Source organism: Hemicordylus capensis, chromosome 5, assembly GCF_027244095.1.
Source record: "Hemicordylus capensis ecotype Gifberg chromosome 5, rHemCap1.1.pri, whole genome shotgun sequence".
Taxonomy (NCBI): Eukaryota; Metazoa; Chordata; class Lepidosauria; order Squamata; family Cordylidae; genus Hemicordylus; species Hemicordylus capensis.
In genome coordinates, this window is record NC_069661.1 from 17,336,952 (window position 1) to 17,358,017 (window position 21,066).

The 21,066-nt window shown below is 45.6% G+C and overlaps 1 protein-coding gene and 1 long non-coding RNA gene across 3 annotated transcripts in view; one reads left to right on the forward strand and one right to left on the reverse strand.

Moving 5' to 3' along the window:
• Positions 1–18,609, forward strand: part of CFAP299 (cilia and flagella associated protein 299) — a 455,154-nt gene extending 436,545 nt beyond the window's left edge. The window contains exons 5-6 of the mRNA XM_053255711.1: positions 1,919–2,048; positions 18,305–18,609. Coding sequence (XP_053111686.1) covers positions 1,919–2,048; positions 18,305–18,400 — 226 coding nt within the window. The 3' untranslated portion in view covers positions 18,401–18,609. The remainder of the gene's footprint in view (positions 1–1,918; positions 2,049–18,304) is intronic.
• The window catches only part of LOC128327227 (uncharacterized), a 49,190-nt gene continuing 34,515 nt past the window's right edge, over positions 6,392–21,066 (reverse strand). For both annotated transcript variants that reach the window (XR_008308538.1, XR_008308537.1), the window contains exons 3-4: positions 15,371–15,437; positions 6,392–10,547 (exon numbers count right to left, since the gene is read on the reverse strand). This is a non-coding gene — a long non-coding RNA (uncharacterized LOC128327227). The remainder of the gene's footprint in view (positions 10,548–15,370; positions 15,438–21,066) is intronic.

Consider the following 21,066-nt stretch of genomic DNA (forward strand, 5'->3'; position numbering starts at 1 on the left):
CGCAGGGCATCCTAGGACTTCTGGGGGCCGGGCAGTCCCAAATCCTTGTCGCCCCTAATGGCTCTGTGATGGAGCCGGTAATTGTGTGCGCGGCTGATCCGGCTGCCCAGTGCGGGCTCCATGCTCGTCTGCGGGGAAAGCCCTGCAGGCTCTCCACACTGCTCATGTGGAGAGCCTCATGGTGTTCTCAAACTTGAATCCCCAAATGTTGTTGGACTACAGCTCCCATCACCCATTGCCAAAATGGCTGAAGGCAGGAATGATGGGAGCTGTAGTCCGATAACATCTGAGGAGACAAAGTTGAGAAGCCCTATGTTAGCCCATTTACAGAACTACTCTTTCTCATAGGCTCTTGGAGAGAAGACCCACTAGTTACGTGGACTCACAATTATAGTGCAAACATGCCTTTTCTCCTCTGCCAGCATTCAGAAGACTGTTCCTGACATCTTACCGTTTCCCCCCACACTAATTCTTTGAAACAATTCCCATGGAGACATTAATATGAAAAACATTAGCTCGAAAATTGTCATTCCTGAAAACTTGACGATAAAAGTCATCAGCAAGATGCCAGATTCCTGGTGGTTGCTGCTCATGGATAATTCCTGAACCATTTTCCTTTTGTATTCCTCCATCAAAATTATTCCAAAAGAGTACTCAGTGAGAAAAATGTAATACAGTCATCCCTTGCCAACCATAGTTTTGAGTATATATGAATAGGAAATTGGGACAGGTCTTGCCAACCGTGACCCAAATATCTGTGGTTGGGGTGCGTGTGTTTCTTAGTGATGGGGTGGGCAGGTGTTCAGTGATTTGGGGAGGGGCTCAGAGGTTCGGTCTTCTCATTCCTCTTGGTGACCCTTGCTGCCCCTTGCCAGTTGCAAATTCATTCATTCATTCATTCGATTTCTATACCGCCCTTCCAAAAATGGCTCAGGGCAGTTTACACAGAGAAATAATAAATCAATCAGATGGCTCCCTGTCCCCAAAGGGCTTACAATCTAAAAAGAAACATAAGACAGACACCAGCAACAGTCACTGGAGGTTCTGTGCTGGGGGTGGATAGGGCCAGTTACTCTCCCCCTGCTAAATAAAGAGAACCACCACGTTAAAAGGTGCCTCTTTGCCAAGTTAGCAGGGGAGCAAATGCCTTTGAGTGATTTGTGAGGGGTTAAAAAAAATTCCAGAGGTTTGAGCTGTTCCTTCTTCTTGGTGACTCTTGGTGATATTACAGCAATTTTTTTGATTTTTTTAAAGCATCCCCCCCCGCCTTTATTTTTAGGTCTTTTTGCGGTCGTGGTTTGCCTAACCCCCTCTTTCCCATAGACTTGAATGCCTCACCAACTGCAAATTTGCCAACAGTGAGGTTTTGCCAGAACGGAAGTCTAGTGGTTGGCGAGGGATGACTGTACAAGTGTATGAGATCTATGAGAAATCCTAGAGAAGGACTGATGTATTTTAGTAGAGTGATTGGATAGTTCCTCTTACAGGCTCTGAATCTGAGTCTTCCCAGTCCAATAACAGAGTTCCCCCTAAATACATCAGGCTCATGTCCCCTTCTCCTGTCTTCCATAGTCATGTTTAGAAGTTCACAGTATGTGATGTAACATTGTCACATTGCAAGTCTCCTTACCCTCCACTCTCTCCATTGGCTGCTGCTTGTGGGAATGAAGAGACTCCCACACAATGAAATCATGACACATGGTTTGCATTTCCATGTGTTTGCATTTCTAAATGTTCTAAATTTTCTAAATGTTACCAGCAGAGAAGAGACCCTGATGAAAAACCACTTGAAAAAACTGGCACAAGTGCCTTTGACAGTGGCCATGCAGTGATTGCAAAATCTTGCGCTGACCCAGGGCCAATCGTTGACTCTTATTGCAAACAGGTGCCTTATTTTGCTTGTATTTTGTTTCTCCAGCTTCTACAACTGGGATAGAAATGTCTCCTCATCGAATTCAAGTCCAAATTACCAAGTGATTACAGAAAACCCATGTGGCTTACTCTTCAAGAACAAGTCTGACCGGAAGATCATTAATGTGGACCCTAAGGTAAAACCACATGCCTGGTTACATCCAAAGTACACTTCACAATGCACTTTACTGGACAATGCATAGATGTGGTGTGTGTTCTGCTGAGAAGTTATGTTCTTAAATAGGTGGTATCACTTATATTTCGGCTGCAGATTTGTTTTTAAAAACAAGAGATTGGTCAGTCCTGTCCCACGACACAGAGCCCACAAGGTCTGGCAGCTTATGAAGCAAGGCAGTAAGGTAGGGTTGATTGGGACAGCACCATGGACAGGTCCATGGGACATGTTGATCCAACAACAGCCAGAGGTAGACCAAGCTCTTAAATTCCTCTGAGCTAAGGCTACCACTGCTGGACTCCGCCTCCCTGCTTGGAGAGCATCAGCCTTAAAAGAGCAGCCCTCTGGCCTCGAGCCTGGCACTCCTTCTCTTCTCCAGCTCCTCACCTGTCATCAGAGCTAATGTGCGGTGACGGTGGAGGAGGAGCTGGCTCTTCCAAGGGCTCAAGTTTCAAGAGTGTTGGTTCAGGGAATTAGGTACATAGGAAACTGCCTTATATTTTTTGATCTATTTAGCTCATTATTCTCTGTGCTGACCAGCATTGGCTCTCCAAGGTTTCAGGCAGAAGTCTCTCCCAGTCTTACCTGGAGATGTCAGGGAATGAACCTAGATGCTCTACCACTGAGCAATGGCCTTATTTCCAAAGGAGAATATCTTACAGCAGACAGTGCTCACACGTAGTCACCCCTCCAAATGAAAACAAGAGAGCCTGCTTAGCAAAGGGGACAGTTCATACTCACTATCGCCAGAACAGCTCTCCTCCCCAGTTTAGGCCTGGTGTCATCTCTGGGGTCAGACCTGGAGTCGCTAGTCAGGGCTGAGGTCATGGCAGGCATCTTGTTAATGCAGCCCAGGTAGACACTAACAGAAGCCACCACTGAACATATGAAACTGTCTTATATGCTTTCAAACCATGGTCCCTCTAGCCCAGTGCTCTCCAAGGCCTCAAGGAGACTCTTCTCAGCCCTGCCATCTGAGATCCTTTTAACTAAAGATGCACGTGTTCTACTACCAACATATGGCCTCCCTCAAAAAACTTCTGTAGGCCTTATGAAATGGAAATGTCATCTTGCTAGTTCACAGTCTTTGCTTGAATGCGAATTGCAAGTCTCTAGCTCTTTTCCCATGATGATAGCAACTGGCTTCAGTTTCATTAAGCATAATATGTATCTGGAGAATCATCTTAACCTTCCCCAGGGCATCTCCTTATGTAAGAGTTTGCTAATCCTGTACAGATGCTGGATGCACCTGAAGTCACACAGGCAGCAAGCAATCTACTTAAAACAGTGCTGTAAGGCTTTTACACATCTTGGGTCTCAGTGGTCCCAAGCCTCCCTACCTGAAAAACTAACTGTGGTAACTCATCCGACTAAGTCAGCAGAAGCTGCAGCTTTTCAGCACCTCAGCAAACTGGATAGCTTATTTTATGGGCAACTTCGAGGTTTGGGCCGCTGAGACGATTTATGGGTCCCTGAGCAAAAGTAAACATGGGTCAGCTTGTCTCTTTTGACTCCTACCACCCAGCATGCACACAATGTTGTTGCTGAGTGGCATTTTATGTGTATATCTCATCACTCAACACTAACATGGGCCATCCTACCTTCTCTCAATGGCTCTGTGTCAAGGCATTGCTATTTAAACAAGCACCTTGGACAATTTAGCTCAGAAAGTAGCAACTTAATTATTTCCGCCTTCCATGCTACATCCCTTCTTTCAACCTAACATTGTGCAATTTTGCTGCTACACAATAAATATTAGGTTCCAATCATAGCTCTGTAACATTTTGATAGGCTATGTGAACTTATCTGGGGTTGAGTAGATCCCATAACTTTCTGAAGTCAGTTTTATTTTCTACAGTTATTTTCAGAATTTGGCAGAAGTTAGGGCCAAACCACATGTGACACCCAGTTGCACATAGTTTGTCACCAACATGTTTTCCTTCTCATCACAAAATGGAGCTACAGAAGCAGTGATCCGTAGCTGAAGATCAGTGGTAGAGGGAAGAGTTCTTAATCCTTTGTACCTCAACATTTTTCCTGCTAAAAATGGTACATGTACACACATACACTCTAGTTTTGTCCTGCAGTGGCAACCCACCCGCCCCGCCCCCACAAGGAAAAGCAGTTTTGAGTTTGCAAGGAGGTTAATGGAATGAACTTCTAGAAGAAAGTGGATGAGGACAACCAGTCTTCTATTTTAGATTCAGTGGCATAGCCACCATTGAACCAGGGGGGCAAATGTTCCCTGACCATTGGCACCTGGAGCCTGTCTGGGTTAGGGTTAGGGTGGTGGTTCACTGCAAGGTGTTGGTTCTCATGTATACCCTCTAGTGGAAATCCACTTCTGGGCCTGGGAAATTTTGATTTCCACTTAATCTATCTAGCAACATTTTAAGCAGAAGTTTAAGCAAAATCTAGCAAAATCTTCAGCACAAGACCCTGTGAGCAGCATACATATTAAGACAATAAAACACAAATGCAATTCATTTAAAAACAGGAAAGTTGCAGTCACGTAACCAGATAAAGCAAGACTAAAGCAATTAAAATCAGCTACTCAGTGTGCTGTAATACCTGAGCAATTAGTTTTCATCTGGTGCCAAACATATGTCAGTGTCGTCACCAGGTGAGCTTCTCTGCAGAGCGTATTCCATATGCCGGGCACCCTGACTGCGAAAGCCCCCTCCCAATTTATCACCTGTCTAACTTCACTTGAAGTGAACACAATAAATTATGTGTAGATATGAAAGTAAAACCTGTGGAACAACAGAATTTAGTTTTCTTACCTCGGGTGAAGTGTCTTCCCAGCTGATGAGTTCCCAGAGCAGCTCAGGCTTTCACTGAATGAAGCCATGGGACGTTTTGGCCTAGATCCAGATATTTTTTAATTATTACATATATAGCCTGCTTTTATTGTTAAGGAATTAAAGGCAGCATATGTGGATTCCCAGGCAGGCTCCCATCCAGAGACTGACCAGACCCAGTTCTGCTTCAGTAAAGTGGATCCTGTATCTCCAGACCATTCATTCTATGTGTACACCGCCCCAAACTTCCATCTCTGAGTGGTTTACAGCAACATAAAGCAAATTAAAACAGATTTAAAAAACAAACAAACAAACAATTTAAAACCACAAGTCTAGTTTAAAAGCTTGGGTGAATAAATGTGTCTTTAAAGACTATTCAAAAGTTGTCAGAGATGAGGAGGAATGCGCTCCCTATTTCAGCAGGGAGTGTATTCCAGATTCTCAGGATGGCAACAGAGAAGGCCCATCCTTGCATAGCCACCAGACGAGCCGGTGGCACGTGCAGAAAAACCTCTCCAGATTATCACAATGGGCAATGGGGCTCATAGTGGAAAAGGTGTTCTCTTAAATACCCTGAGCCGAAGCTGTTTAGGGCTTTATAGGTTATAACCGGCACTCTATATTTTGCCTGTAAAGCCAGTGTAGCCCATGTTGTTCTTTTAATATAGGATTAATACGGTCTCTCCAAGATGACCCAGAGACCAATCTGGCTGCCACATTCTGTACCAACTGCAGTTTCTGGACTACGTACAAAGTCAGCCCCACATAGAGCGTATTGCAGTAGTCAAGGCTGGAGGTTACCAGCATATGTACCACTGTTCTTAGATTGTTCAATGTCAGAACGAACAACCCCCTGTTTGGTCCAACCACAGACTGACACCCCCCCCCAGAGGGTTCGGGGGGTTCGCGGGCTTAAAAAAAATAATTTCAAACTTACCCTCTCCAGGGGAGTTGTCTGATACGGTGGGGGGGGGGTGTCTGTGGAGGTTCCCTCTCCCGCAACCGGCCTCCCACAGTAAAAAAAATCGGCTGTTCTTCACACTCACACACACACACACACACACACACACACACACACTGCAAAGGTTATTTTGGAGGCTGCCGTGCCTGCACAGTGGGCCTCTGCATGGCCTGGCATGACACAGACCATACCGAGGCCCACTGTGCAGGCATCGCGATCTCCAAAATAACCACCGAACCAGGGAGAGGCCAAAAACTGGCCAAAGAACAGCCAGGTTTTTTTTACTAAGGGAGGCCAGTGGGGGGGTGGGAATTCTCTGCAGACACCCTCCAGTGGCGCCTCAGACACTCCAGTGGAGGGGGTAGGTTTGGGGGAAAATGTTTGTTTGTTTTTAAAAACCTCATGAACACCCCCCCCCCGGGGGGGGCGTTCAGTCCACAGTCAGACCGAACAGGGGGTGGTTTGGTTCCCAAATCGGTTCAACGTCGAACCTGTTTGCACATCTCTATATAACAGTACCAAATTTGGTCCAAATCGGCTAAGTGGTTTACAAGTTATTTATTATTTCTTTCTTTATTATTTATTTATTCGATTTATATACTGCCCTCAGGGCAGTTTACATCAAAATAAAAACAATTAAAATAAATTAACAGTTAAAATCAAAACTATAAAAACAGCATAAAACTAATTTACAGTTAAAACATTTAAACAGTTAAAATCCCTGGAGAACCAGGCCAAACACTTACAGCAGTTTTAATTTTTTTTTACAACAAATTAAAGATCCTGGAAGGCCAGGCCAAAAAATAGGTTTTAAGGGCTCTCCTGAAGTCCAGCAATGAATTCAGATTACGGATTTCTGCCAAGAGTGCATTCCCACAGCCCCAGGGCAGCTACAGAGAAGGCCTGCCTCTGAGTCGCCACCAGACGAACTGGTGGTAACTGGAGACGGACCTCCTTGGATGACCTTAATGTGTGGTGGGGGATCATGTAGAAGTTAGCCCAGTTATGCTTCAAATGTTCATGAATCCGCCTTTTCACAAACTGTGCCTTTGAAGTGTCCCTACAACTGTTCTAAATTTGGTTCAAATCAGTTCGACAGTTCACAAGTTAGCCCGCTTGTGCCTCAAATGTTCATGCATCCGCCATCTTGAACTGGGGTGCATGACATCATCGCAGACTATGCTGTTGAGGTGTCCCTATGTGTCACTCCCTACAACTGTACCAAATTTGTTTCATATTGGTCCAGGCATTGTGAAGTTGATAGGGACACATATACACAAACAACGCTGGGTGATCTCAAAAGCTTACTTTCCTTAAGGAAAGTAGGCTTAAAAAGTATGCTTAAAAGTAAGCTTAAAAGTATATTAAATAACAAGATACTTGTGTGGTGCTGCCCATCCTGAATGACACATGCAAATCTGGACAGTTGGACTGGGCCATGCTGCCATGTTTATGGCATAAACCAGGTCTCTGAAATGCCCATATGCCCATTTGCCATATTGACAGTGCTACTTGTGCATCTCGTTATTTAAATTCAAGTGCTTCTTGTTGCTGAATTTTATAAAGTAAAACTATGAACTGGCCATCCATGATGAGAACTGAAGGACATCCCATCCCCCTGCCCCTTGCCGCCTCAGACAACTCTCCTGGAGGGGGTAAGTTGCAGGGAGGAGATAATTAAAAAAAAAAAAAAGCTTGCAAACCCCTACCAGACCAGGGGCGGGTGGGTTGAGGGGTGCCAGACCAAACTGGCCTGGTCCAGTTTGGACTCGAATCGAACCAGCCAGTTCTGTGCACACCCCTACTGTTGTAGGGACACATAGGGATACCTCAAAGGCATAGTTTGTGGTGATGTCATCTACACCAATGCAAGATGGCAGATGCATGAATATTTGAGGTGCAAGTAGGCTAACTTGGGAACTGCCTAACTGATCTGGACCAAGTTCAGTCCAGTTGTAGAGACAGTGAAAGGAAAGTGGGCCGATTAGTTCTTTCAAGAACTACTTCTTGTATCTGAGTTCAGAGCATAACCTATGAATTCATTTTATTTACACAACTTTAAAACATCCTCTTTGACATGGAGAGGCCCATAACCAAAGACTTGGCTATTCATTTCAAATAAATCTTTAAACAGTGACGTGCGTGATGTGTGCGGCGGCGGCGGGTGCATGCGCGTGTGTTCTTCCGCATTTTGCCAACAATAAGGGGGCAGGGGCAGCAGGGAGGACTGCTGCTGCCCCAAAGATTTTGCCGAAAACTGGAGTGTCGGAGGGGGAAAGTGGCGGGAGGGGTAAGTAAATCCCCCCCGCCCTTAAAGCAACACCCCTCCTGGCAACGGTCCGTTCAACATGGCCTCCAACATGGCCTGCGAACCGGTTCGTGCACATCCCTGCTTCTAATACTTCCTAAGTAGTTTCCTTTAGTCACTGGTAGCCAGAGAAACTTCTGCCTGTCCCACCCTTATGTACAATCAGCCTGTCACTTGGTATTTACGAGGAACATATCATAGAATAATTCATATTTTTTTGGTAAGGCTTCTGAGGCCTGCTGAATATTTGTACCAATCAAGTAAGCAGAGCAAACTACCAAGTGGAAACCCCAAGACCTGACTTAAGATCAGTGTAAACAAACATGTACAAAATAAATGAACAAGGGAAATTATAAGCTGGCAAACACAGAGTCGTATCTCTGCTCTTATCCTCACAGCATAGTCAAAAAAATTAGTAAAAGCTTCAACTGCATATCTATCACCTGCTGTAAAAAAAAAAGGTGGCAATTGTCACAACTGCCATTGTGTGTGGGCGGATGGGGATGGGGAAGGCAGGGTAGGCCTTCCCTTCCCCAGAGATGATGACGGCAAAGGTGGTGGGAGCGTGCTCCGTGCTCCCACATGAGCAGCCCTGCTCTGTACAGCTCTGTGAAGCACAGAGCAGGGCGGAAGGATCCGGGGCTGGAACTTCTTGTTCTGGCCTCCGGGCATCCCACAATACAACACATGGCACACGCATTGTGGGATTCCCCCATCAGATGGGCGCTTTATGCGCCCGTCTCCGAGTCTCGTCAGGCTGAACTCAGCCCAAGGAGACACACGATACTCAGCAGCAAGCGCACCCTTAACATCGGCTAACAGCAGGATCTGTGAGGATCCCACTGCTTCTCATGACCAGCCTAAGCCAGGATGGGCTGCCTCAGACTGTGTTAGGCTGGTTGTGAGAACAGCCTCAAAGTATTAACTGGTTTGAATGTCTTTTGTTCTGACAATAATTTCAGTCCAATCGCAGAGTAAAACCAACTTTTTAACAGTAAAGTAAAGTAAAGTTGTGCCATCAAGTACACGTGAACAAATTTAAGACAGATTCAACCTCAGTTGAACCTCCGATTCAACCTACAGGGGTGAGAGCAATCATCGAGAGGAATCTGTCGGAATCTACCATACAGCAAGGAAGATGGTGAAACATTAAATCTAGCTGATGTTAGGGTATGTCTATATTTAGGAAAACCCAACAGTGATAAATATTTTGCCCTGTCAATCCTGAAATCCTGAATGCCCCCATAAAACACCAGGAAACAGGTTTTGTTTGCTAAGGACCACATTATCTGCAGACCTTTGGGCCAATAAGGCTTTAGCTTTTATGATATATTAAGATTTCAAGGGAAAAACCCAGCACATATAAATGGTTCCATACAAACTCCATCCAGGTAGAAACATAAGAGTCATTATGCAGATAATTAGATACCGAGAAACGTCCAAAAGTGCAGTTGAATCCAAAAGTTCAAAGCATTAAGTCAAGCCATGGATTCAACAGATTGCATTCCAACTTCCAGATAAAGGGCAGCTCCTCCAAAATATTTAGAAAGACCAAGAATAGAGGGAAGGAAGGCAGCTTGTACAGCCTTCATAAGATTTAATCAAATCTTTAAATTTGCAAATTGCAACTCCACATAGCAACTGAACAAGGGGTTTGGCCTTAAATTCTCTTTCTGTCAAGGGTTCAAAGAGCTCCCAGTTAGTGTAATAAAAGCAAATAATTGCAGAGGCGGTGTCTGTTGCCGCTGCTCCAGCCCTCTTTCTCTGCAGCTTCCAGTTAAGTGTCGAATGGAAATGGAATAATCCTATGCTTGGCAGCCGCTACATACAACTTCAGGCTGCCGGCAGGAAGCCAGCCCATTCAGGATTTTCAAGTGGTTTCCCAGCAGTCACTGTGTGCCAAATGGTCATGTGAACCAGACTTAAATCAGGAGAAAGCAGGCTGCAGCAATTGGCATTAACAGTAAGGCTTTCTCCAGTTGGGAAGTTTTAGTAGAGCAATGATCATATTAAAAAAGACCCATATAATGCATCCATTTGCTAGTCATTTCCATAATTCCACTTTCTGTGTTCTCTTCGTTTATTTGTGCAGTCGCTTTCCTGAGCAATTCTGTAATGAAGAGGGGAAGCAGAGATGGCAGATTTTTGCACTTGCTTGTTGTAGCTGCCCAGGCAATGTCAGCATCCACAGCAGTTTTGTTTTGCTAAAAGTATGCCCGAGGGGCTGCTTCTCACAGGAGCATAGGAAGCTGCCTTATCCTGAGTCAGACCACTGGTCCATCTAGCTCAGTATTGTTTCCACTGATTGGCAGCAGCGCTGAGGCAGCGGCCTGCCTGTTTCAGGCAGCAGTCTCCCCCAGCTCTACCTGGAGATGCTGCTAGGGACTGAATCTGAAAAGGTCAAAGATCATTTTTTACAAATTAGTTTTTGTTTACATAAATGCATGTAAACAAAGGCACTAAAATTAATAAGACTATACTCATATCCTCTCCCTGATTTATGCGGAAGGTATCAGTAGCACATACTGGCCACAATCCGGCCCAAGTTGAGCACTCTGTGAAGGACAGCTCTAGGCATCTTTATTCAGAAATAACTCACTGAGTTCAGTAAGATTTATCCCACCATAAAATATTAATGCTGTATATGTTTATTCCATGCTTCCTCCAAGGAGCTTAGAGTGGCATATAAGTCATCCCCACAACTAGGGGCAGCCCTTCCATGAGGCGAGGAAGTCATCTCAAGCAACAGATTAGTGGGGCACCAGTGAGGTGGCAAGATGCGTGCAGGACTGGGGCCAGGGGTGGGTGACTCAGCAGTTCCTGGGGTCAGCTGCCCAGCTCTGGGCCTTTATAGGAATGCTGCCTGCCACCCCTTTGGGAGAGCCACTTCGAGGGGATAACGAGGACGAGGGCCAGGCTGTTTGGCTCAGGTTCCCTTGTAGTGTGTGAAGGTGGGTGGGTATTTTAATTCAGCTTCTGTCTGAAATCCTGGGTGAGTTGAGTTTTAATGTGTCTGGGTCTGTCTGGAGATGGGGAGACAGAGGGTGTATCCACTAATTATGGGGCAGCTATTCCAGTGGTGGTAGAGAATAGAAGAAGTAACACTGACAAGTCAGCAGGCCGTTGCAGGGGAAGGGAGATCAGAAACTTAACTGCTGTCTCCCCTTCTGGCTGCCCTGACAGCTCTTTGATCTTGGAAAGCAATGCCACCCATCCACAGAGCCTCGTCTTGCTCCTTTGTAATGCCAGGTCAGCCCAGAATAAACTTGAAATCATTCATGATCTGATTCTGGATGAAGGGGTCGATCTGGTATGTATTACAGAGACTTGGTTGGGGGAGGCTGGTGGCCCAGCCTGGTCCCAGCTTCTCCCTCCAGGATACTCTGATGAGGACCAGGGGAGGGGATGTGGGCAAGGAGGTGGCCTATAAGAACAATATCTCCCTTGCCAGGATCCCTGTCAAAGTGTCTGACCTTATTTATTTATTTATTTTATTATTTTATTTTATCACATTTTTATACCACCCAAAACGAGAGTTCTCTGGGAGGTTTACAAAAGAATAAAAACCAATAAAAAGATTAACACATTAAAATTTCAAATGTTAAAACTATTAAAACACAGTTAAAACAATGTCTATAATTAAAAGCCTGGGTGAACAAATGCGTCTTGACTGCCTTTTTAAAAGTTGTAAGAGATGGGGAGGCTCTTATTTCAGCAGGAAGTGTGTTCCAAAGCCTCAGGGCAGCAATGGAGAAGGCCCGTCCCTGAGTAGCCACCAGATGAGCCGGTGGCAACTGCAGACGAACCTCTCTGATGATCTCAGTGGGTGGTGTGGTTCATAGCATATTGAATGTGAGTACCTAAGTTTGGGGACCAGGGATAGATTGGGACTTCTGTTGGTGTGCCGATCACCCCACTGCCCAACGGAGTCCCTAACTGAGCTGATGGACTTGATCTCAGGCCTGGAGTTGGAGTCTCCCAGGCTTGTGGTGCTCGGAGACTTCAGTGTTCACTTTGGGACCAATCTGTGCGGGACGGCTCAGAAGATCATAGCGGCCATGACAACTATGGGCTTATCCCAAGTGGTCTCAGCACCAATGCATATTGCTGGTCACACACTTGACCTGGTCTTTCACTCTGAACAGGGTGGTGTTCCGTGGGTCCGGACTCCTGTGATCTCCCCATTGTCATGGACGGACCACCATCTGGTTAAAGTTGGACTCATGACCACGTCCCACCTCCGAAGGGGTGGAGGGCCCATTAGGATGGTCTGCCTGAGAAGGTTACTAGATCCAGTAGGATTCCAGGAAGCCTTGGAGGGATTTAGTGTTGCCTCTGCTGGTGACCCTGTCAACACTCTGATGGAGAATTGGAATAATCAACTCACCAGGGCAGTGGACATGATCGCTCCTAAGCGTCCTCTCTGACTTGCTTCAAAACTGGCCTCTTGGTATACAGAAGAACTATGAGGGCTGAAGTGGCAAGGTAGACAACTAGAGTGCAAGTGGAGAAAGACTCGACTTGAATCCAACAGATTATTACATAGAGAGCATTTGAAGATCTATGCTCAGGCAATACATGTGGCAAAGAAACGATTCTTTTCCTCCTGCATTGCGTCTGCAAGTTCACATCCGGCAGAGTTGTTCAGGGTTGTGAAGGGACTAATGTGCTTCCCTTCCCCCCCAGTACTTTGAACCAACAATTACTTGCTGTGAACTTTTTAATGAGTTTTTTGTGGACAAAATCTCTCGTATTCAGGCTGACTTAGATTAAAACTCCACAATTGTTACTGAGTCTGATGCTAAGGTGTCCAACAGCTCCTCTTATGTGATAACCCTGGATCAGTTTCAAATCGTGACCCGAGGATGTGGACAAGTTGCTTGTAATAGTGCAGCCTATCACCTGCCCTCTTGTCCTTGCCCAACATGGTTTATAATATCTCTCAGGGAGGCTGTTGTAGAAGGCCTGATAGAGATCATAAATGCTTCTCTGAGGGAAGGCAGGATGCCTTGTCTTAAGGAGGCAATCATTAGACCACTTCTGAAGAAGCCTGCCTTGGATCCCTCAGAGTTAAGCAATTACAGGCCTGTCTCCAACCTTCCATGACTGGGCAAGTTGATTGAGAAGGTGGTGGCCTCCTAGTTCAAGGTGGTCTTTGAGGAAACTGATCATCTAGACCCATTTAAAACTGGCTTTTGGGTGGGCTATGGGGTGGAGATTACCTTGGATGGCCTGATGGATGATCTTCAATTGGGAATTGACAGAGGGCGTGTGACTCTGTTGGTCCTTTTGGATCTCTTGGTGGCTTCCAATACTATTGACCATAGTATCCGTCTGGAACATCTGAGGGGACTGGGGGTGGGAGGCACTGCTTTGCAATGGTTCCGGCTCGTACTTCACAGGCAGATTCCAGATAGTGTCTCTTGGAGACTGTTGTTCTTCAAAATCTAAACTTTCGTATGGTGTCCCCTCAGGGCTCCATATTGTCTCTGATGTTGTTTAATATCTACATGAAACCACTTGGAGAGATCATCAGGAGATTTGGTGCAGGGTGTTATCAATATGCGAATGACACCCCAATCTATTTCTCCATGTCAACATCATTGGGAGAAGGCATAACTTCCATAAATGCCTGCCTGGAGGCAGCCATGGGCTGGATGAGGGATAACAAACTGAGGATGAATCCAGATAAGACAGAGGTACTTATTGTGCGGGATTGGGACTCAGGAGACAGTTTTGATCTGCTGGTTCTGGATGGGGTCATGCTCCCCCGGAAGAAACAGGTACACAGCCTGGGGGTGCTTCTGGAGCTGATGTCCCTGGTGTCCCAGTTTGAGGCGGTGACCAGAGGTGCTTTTTATCGGCTTTGGCTGTTACGCCAGCTGAGATGAACGACCTCAAAATGGTAGTACATCTGCTAGGTAACCTCTAGGCTGGATTACTGCAATGTGCTTTATGTGGGGCTGCCTTTATACAGAGTCCGGAAACTGCAGTTGGTCCAGAATGCAGCGGCCAGGTTGGTCTCTGGGTCATCTAGGAGTGACCATATTACTCCTGTGTTGAAAGAACTACACTGGCTGCCGATACGTTTCCGAGCAAAATACAAGGTGCTGGTTATTACCTATAAAGCCCTAAACGTCTTAGGCCCTGGGTATTTAAGAGAACGTCTTCTTCGTCATGAACCCCACCACCTGTTAAAATCATCTGGAGATATTTGTCTGCGGGTGCTGCCAACCGTCTGGTGGTTACTCAGGAACGGGCCTTCTCGGTTGCTGCCCCTGGACTATGGAATGTGCTCCCTGTTGAAATAAGAGCCTCCCCATCTCTGGCAACTTTAAAAAAGGCACTGAAGACACATTTATTCTCCCAGGCTTTTAATCAGATTTATAGTTTTGAAAATTTTTAATACTGGGTTTTAAATGTTTTAAATGATTTTAATTGTTAATTGATTTGATGTTTTAAATGATTTTTAATTGTAAACCACCCAGAGATGCCAGTTTGGGGCAGTACAGAAAGATAACAAACAAACAAACGATAGATAGATAGATAGATAGATAGATAGATAGATAGATAGATAGATAGGATGTCCCCTGCTTTAAAAGGGAGTGAGTCGGAGAGGAGGGTATACACAAGAGCGGCTGCATTTGGCACTGTACCTCAGGTACACAGAGACCTTGAGCCACCACTTCCCCCCACCTCACTGTTTTACCCCCACAACATTCTTGTGCAGTAGGTTAGCTACTGAGCTTCATGCACAGGATTGCAGCCTAAGTCCCAGTGACGTCCGCTGGAGAGAGCTAAGCACATACTTACCTTTCCCATTGAAATAAATGGGACTCAAAGTTTGACTGAATCACACCCTATGTCAGTTGTCTTTGCTCTCTTGCTATACCTTCATGAACAATGTCCTTCTGTAACAATCCAAGAGTGACCATCTGTTCTTTATTGCCCCTCTACAAACTTTATATCTGAAGTCTTTAGACTCTAGATTAAATATGGCAAACACACCCATGTTTTGGTTGTTCTCAAAACCAATGCAGAGTAAGCCGGGCAGTAATTTGTTTGGGTTTGAACAGAACAGCTCTCGGATGAGAGTTTCTTTGAAGTGCTTCCCACTCAATATGGTTGCATAGGAATAGCAATGGTACAAAATATCAAATTATACACAGTTTAAAATGAGTGCGTTGGTTTGCAAGACATTTAAAAATGCATACCTAAAAAGATGTATATGGTTGAATTCAAAGTGGGTCATTGGTCTAACCTCCTGCAGCTGTGGAACATCTGTAACAAATAAGCAAATACTCTGTTGCTGCATGAAATATATACTTTAGGCATTGAGAGAACCAAATTAAGCACAGAGGGGGTTTGGACTCTTTAAAACCATGCACACTGCATTGCTGGCCTTGTCTGTGTCAACTGCTAGAGATGTGCAGAACCACTTCATTCGTGAAACAGGTTTGAGCTGGCTCATCATACTGATGGGCCCAGGCGATTGGTTTGACTGGACTGGTTTGGATACCGACGGTTTGGTCCAAATTTGGACCAAACCACGCCAGCTGGTCTGTGCACACCCTTATCAACTGCATACCCCTCCCTATAAATAAATATGAACTGTTCCCAACCAAATGTTGCTTTAGGCAGCCACTGGGATCATCAGTGGCAGAGCTAGTCCTGAGCAACCCCTAGTAAAATTGACCAGTGTCTGTGATGTGAAGTTTGCTAGCAAAATGGTCCATGTGTGTATAAAACTACTTATTGATATTATACTAGTGCTCTTGCTATTATTTATTTAGCATTTATGTTAGTAAAATGGACCTGCAATGAACGTGGAACAAAAATCCTATTTGATCCACTCCCCACCCCACCACCTGTTTTCAAATAGTTCAGTGCTGGAAGCCAATCTAAAGTAACAACACACTATAATATTAGAGTATATATGGTAACATAACTTTGCCCACTAAAATAAATCCTTTCAATCGATCACGCAATGAGACTTGGACATGTGAGGTGTCAGAACTGAGCTGTAAGGCCTGTCACTATGAGCCTCCCAGCCTAAGCAAAGCCCGAGGCCTAATCCTCTCGCTGAAGTAGCAAGTTTGTTTCTGGAACCACTCCGTACCACTCCATAGGGCTCACATGATGGAATGCTTCTTCACACAACAAAAGCATAATGCACACAGAAAACTAAAAAGCCAGGGAGAAGGGTTTTAGTCTAGCCTTCTCCCTGACATATTATTCTATGCATGGGGAATGAGATGTATTTTGGTGCGGAGGAACATTATATCATGTGAGGCCCACTCTGTAATCAGAAGTGGTGCAACCCAGACACGGGTTTGCCAACTGAGTGGGAAGACCAGATCCAAAAAAGAGCCAGTTGAAACCATGGAAGCAGTCATGCAGGTCAGCAATTCAGAGGGTTAAAGCAGACAGCACAATCGTTAAAGCTGGAGGTGGGGAATATGAAGAAACAGTCAGTCAGTGCAAAAAGAAGTCGGTAGAAGTTATCTAGGGAGTAAGGGGAGGGCTGAAGCTCAGTGGCAGAGCACATGTTCTGCATGCAGAAGGCCCCAAGTCCAATCCCTGGTATTTCAAGATAGGACTGGAAAAGACCCCCATTTGAATCCCTGGAGAGATGCTGCCCAAATGGACCAATGGTCTGATCCAGTCGAAGGAAGCTTCATCTGTACAAGCAGGCATGAATGGGTAGCGGAACAGTCTAGCTGTAGTAGTTACCTATTGAAGAGGCAAGGGCCTAGAGTTGACAGGAACATATTTACCAGCTTCAGCAGCAAGTACTAAGCAGGGTTAGTGGGAAACCTCTTCTGAAAAGAAGGCTATTTCACACAGTGCAGTGTTTAGTGTACACTACCAATTATTTGTGTCCATGTGAAAACAAAGAGAATGCAGTGCTCATATGTTAGCAAATTCATATCTCATCGCTCATCAGGGAGCTGGGACTGACTGTAGCCTCCTGTCAAAGGGACCCTCAAGTGGCAAACTCGGGTTTGCTGCCACATAATGCATGAAATAGCCCAGAGTCACTAAGCTGGTGGGAGTCCACAGAGAGGAACGCTAACATGTAGAGGGTCTTCCTTTCCAGCCAACCACCCTGCAGCTAGCAGCGACCACAAATCAAACATTGCAGTGGTTGGGAAGTTCCATGCAAATTAGACTTTGCGCAACAAAACCAAGCTTAAGATGGCTTTTACTAAGGGACGAGGACCAGAGTTGGCATGTTATGAGAGGTGTGAACATGTCATGCAACTCAGCAGTAATGCAACAGAACAGAATCTCATACCACAGAGAATGCAAGACCATGAATGAGGTCTTTCACATGACCTCATGGCTGCTGCTGGGCGTGCTGCGGGGAAGGCAGGACCTCGCCTGCCCCTTCCCCAGCAGACAAGCCCTGGCCACCCTGCCCTCCGCTGCACTGTGTGCACCCACACAGGAGCTGGCAGCAGGAAAACCTCCCCGCTCCTGCATCCCAGGATGCACCACACTATGAGCACAGCAGCTGCTCCCATCAGAGCAGCACTCGGTGCAGCCACTCCTTCCGCCCAGCTCGCTATTGGAAATGGCAGCAAAGCCATTTAACCCAGTGGCGATTGCACAAACGATCATTGGCCGAGATTAAACAAGCCATGGGTTCACTTAAAGTAAAGTGTGCCGTCGAGATGGTGTCGACTCCTGGTGACCACAAAGCCCTGTGGTCATCTTTGGTAGAACACAGGAGGGGTTTACTATGGCCATTTCCTGCGCCGTCTGAGATTATGCCTTTCAGCATCTTTTCTGTATCACTGCTGCCAGATAAAGGTGTTCCCCATAGTCTGGGAAACATACCAGTGGGGATTCGAACTGGCAACCTCTGGCTTGGTAGTCAAGCCATTCCCCGCTGCGCCACTAGGTGGCTGCAGGTTCACTTAAACACTGGGTCAAAAACTTGGGCTTGGCACGGGGGCATCTCCAGGATCGGGCTCAATCCTGTGCTTCACATGCGCAACCTAGCTCAGGCAAGGCTGCCCTAGCCTGCTAGGCTGTGAGTGTGAACAGCCTCAATGAGTTATAAACTTGATTGGTTTGATTTGATTCTCTTTCTATCCTCCACCCTCCCGTCTGGTGATGATCTCCAATGCTTCTGTTCTCAGGTTTATCCAGGGGACAACACAACACGGACTCCAATTGAAACAGACCTCTACCTGCAAGTGGTTATCTACGACCATGTCCTCAGAAGAAAGCTCTAAGCCTCATTTCTCACTGAGGAATAAGCATTTTGGAAGAGCTCTTTATTGTCTGAATAAGGCCAATTTCCATGGCCAAATGGGCACTGGCTTCCCCAGCTAATGGGAAAGTGCTTCAAGTGGCAAGATCTCCAGAAGAACGTATTCCTATGGCTCTTCATCAATGGGTTTTTTGCTGTTCCTTCTTGTATGCATAAAAGTGCTTTAAATCATTCCTTGTGTGCATAAAAGTGCTTTAAATCATTGCCCTGAAAATACAAAGTGCCTTTAGAAATGTTTGTGAACTCAATGTGAAGCATCTACGTCTAATTACTTGTTAAGCCAGATGATACCTTCCACAATAAGGGCTTGAAAATGCCCTTGGAAGGAAGTGCAAAGGATCACACCTCTGGAATTTTATGCAAGTTTTACATAATAACATTCTTGATATAGCAAATGTGTGTGAGTCAGAACAGGTGGTGGTGAAACTGACACTGCAATCTTATGAAAAGAAGCAAGTACCACCACTTTGTATTCAACAGAGTTATTTCCAGGTAAGTATGCATAGGATTGCAGTCTGAATTGACTGCTAGTTGTACCCAGTTCCTTGGCTCCAGTCTCCTGGTTTTCACTCTTATCTTTTTTGCAAACTATTAAGAGAATTTTTGGAAAATGGAATTGCTGCCATAGATTTCCTTATCTGATTTGGTTTGCTAATTTATGGTCTGTTCTATCCACAAAGTTCAAGGAGGTAGCCATGCTGAAATTATAACATTAAAAAAGCACAATAGATAAGCAGTACAGAATTTATAATAGCAACAATACAAAATGATAAAACCTTAGCAGCAATATAAAGGGGGTTGAATTCAAAATAAAAGCCACCAAATCACAATAAAATTTCTAAAGCACTTCCAGATCAGCAACAAAAAGCTCTGTTCCTCCTAAAAATGTGCAGACAGACCCAGAGCTGAAGCATTAGATGCCAGAACACAGATGCTACTACTGAGAACTCCCATCAATTATAGGCAACCCTTCCTTCCCCTGCATCTCTTCTATCTTGTCTGGACACCATTTGGCCCTGCTTGTCCTTATCCATTCAACTGCCACCTCCAAGCACGGCTTCAGAACCAAAACTCCGGTGGCGAACCTAGTTCTCCCTTGTCTTTCTTGCTCACACAACAGAATGCATCCCTGCCCCTTTCATAGAGCAAAGCAGCAATAGAATCTCGTTGGTGCAGTGGTAGAGGATTTTCACCTTCGTGGTGGTGGTAGTATTGGGGAGTGAGGGTCTCCTGAGCCTTGCAATCCACAAAGTCCATGCTTTAGGCATTGTTTGCAGGCCTCCGACTCAGTTGCTCAGCATACGGAGAAGTAGTATTAGGGAGAGAGGGTCATCTCACACTGCTCTTGGTTTTGCTGAGTAACATGACATTAGAACACAATGAGGTTCCCTACATACCAAGGACACTACTAAATACAATAGCCTGGAGCAGGCTGTGGGGGGAGAGTTGTGTTTTTCCTTATTGGTTGCTGTCCCGGGACTGAGTGCCCTCCCACACTGCCCTTTCAATCACATTTGGAAGTGCTCTCTGCAAAAGAACTCAGTGGCAAATGATCTGTGGGAAAATGTTATCCCTGCACTAACAAGGGAAGCCTTCTGGATCCCTTGCAACAAATGAACCACCGCCCTGCAGAGAAAGGCCCTGTTAATGCAGTGCATCTTTTTATTTTATTTTTCATGCTCAAACTCACCATACCGGTCTTTGCTGATGGAGTGGCCTGCCACCTACTCCGTGGACTACATAGAGTACAGAGCCAGCATTTTTCCCTCGCCCTCCCTTTCCCTTGTGAAGGGTCTTGCAGTTCAGCCAGGAGCCCAGGAAGCTGGATTTAGTATCTCAGAGAAGCAATTCTCTTGTCAGTTTGCAAATCTCTAATTAAAGTACCCACCTAGAAAAGATGCGTCTCTTCCTGCAGGTAGGGGACAGATGATGCCATGGGCCAAATGCTCACAGGGAGCGCTGCGAGAATCATGCTTGGGAATTAGCAAAGAGCCAAAGCAATCACAGGGAAGAGCTCCAGGGGAAGGGCTACTGTCAATAAACTCATAAAGAGGGCACCCAAAGGAAGGGCTGGGATGCTTCACAATAAGTAGTTTCTTCAAAGGGCTGCACTGCTTAAGAGGCACACTGAACGGAGGGAAATTCGCTATGGGGCAGGCACTGCTCCAGCAACGAAACCAGATTGAGGCCACACAGAAGGAGCCGAAGACATGGCTTCTTCACATGCCAGTACTGTCTCGGTTCCCAAGAGGGAGGAACCATGTTACAAGCTAAAGATGCCAAGAGAACCAGAATGGCAGAAGCGGCATGGGCTACATGTTACAATGACTCCTACACAGGCAAAATAGCCTCAGAAGGGGTCCCAACTCTTGGTGCAGAGACTCAAGAGAGCCTAGTACACCTCGGGAAGGGTGCTTTTCAATCAATCCACATGGTGGCAATTGCCATTTGGCCAACCAGTCATGGGCAACAACTCACGTCTTAAGTTCTAAGTTGCCCTTCAATATAAATGTTTCCAGGGCAGCTTCCAAAATCAAGGAGGCCAATTAAAACACCACACGAGTGAAACCGCTGTAAGCCACAACATTAAAACCATTTCAGCAAGAATTTAAAAGACGGGGAAATTAT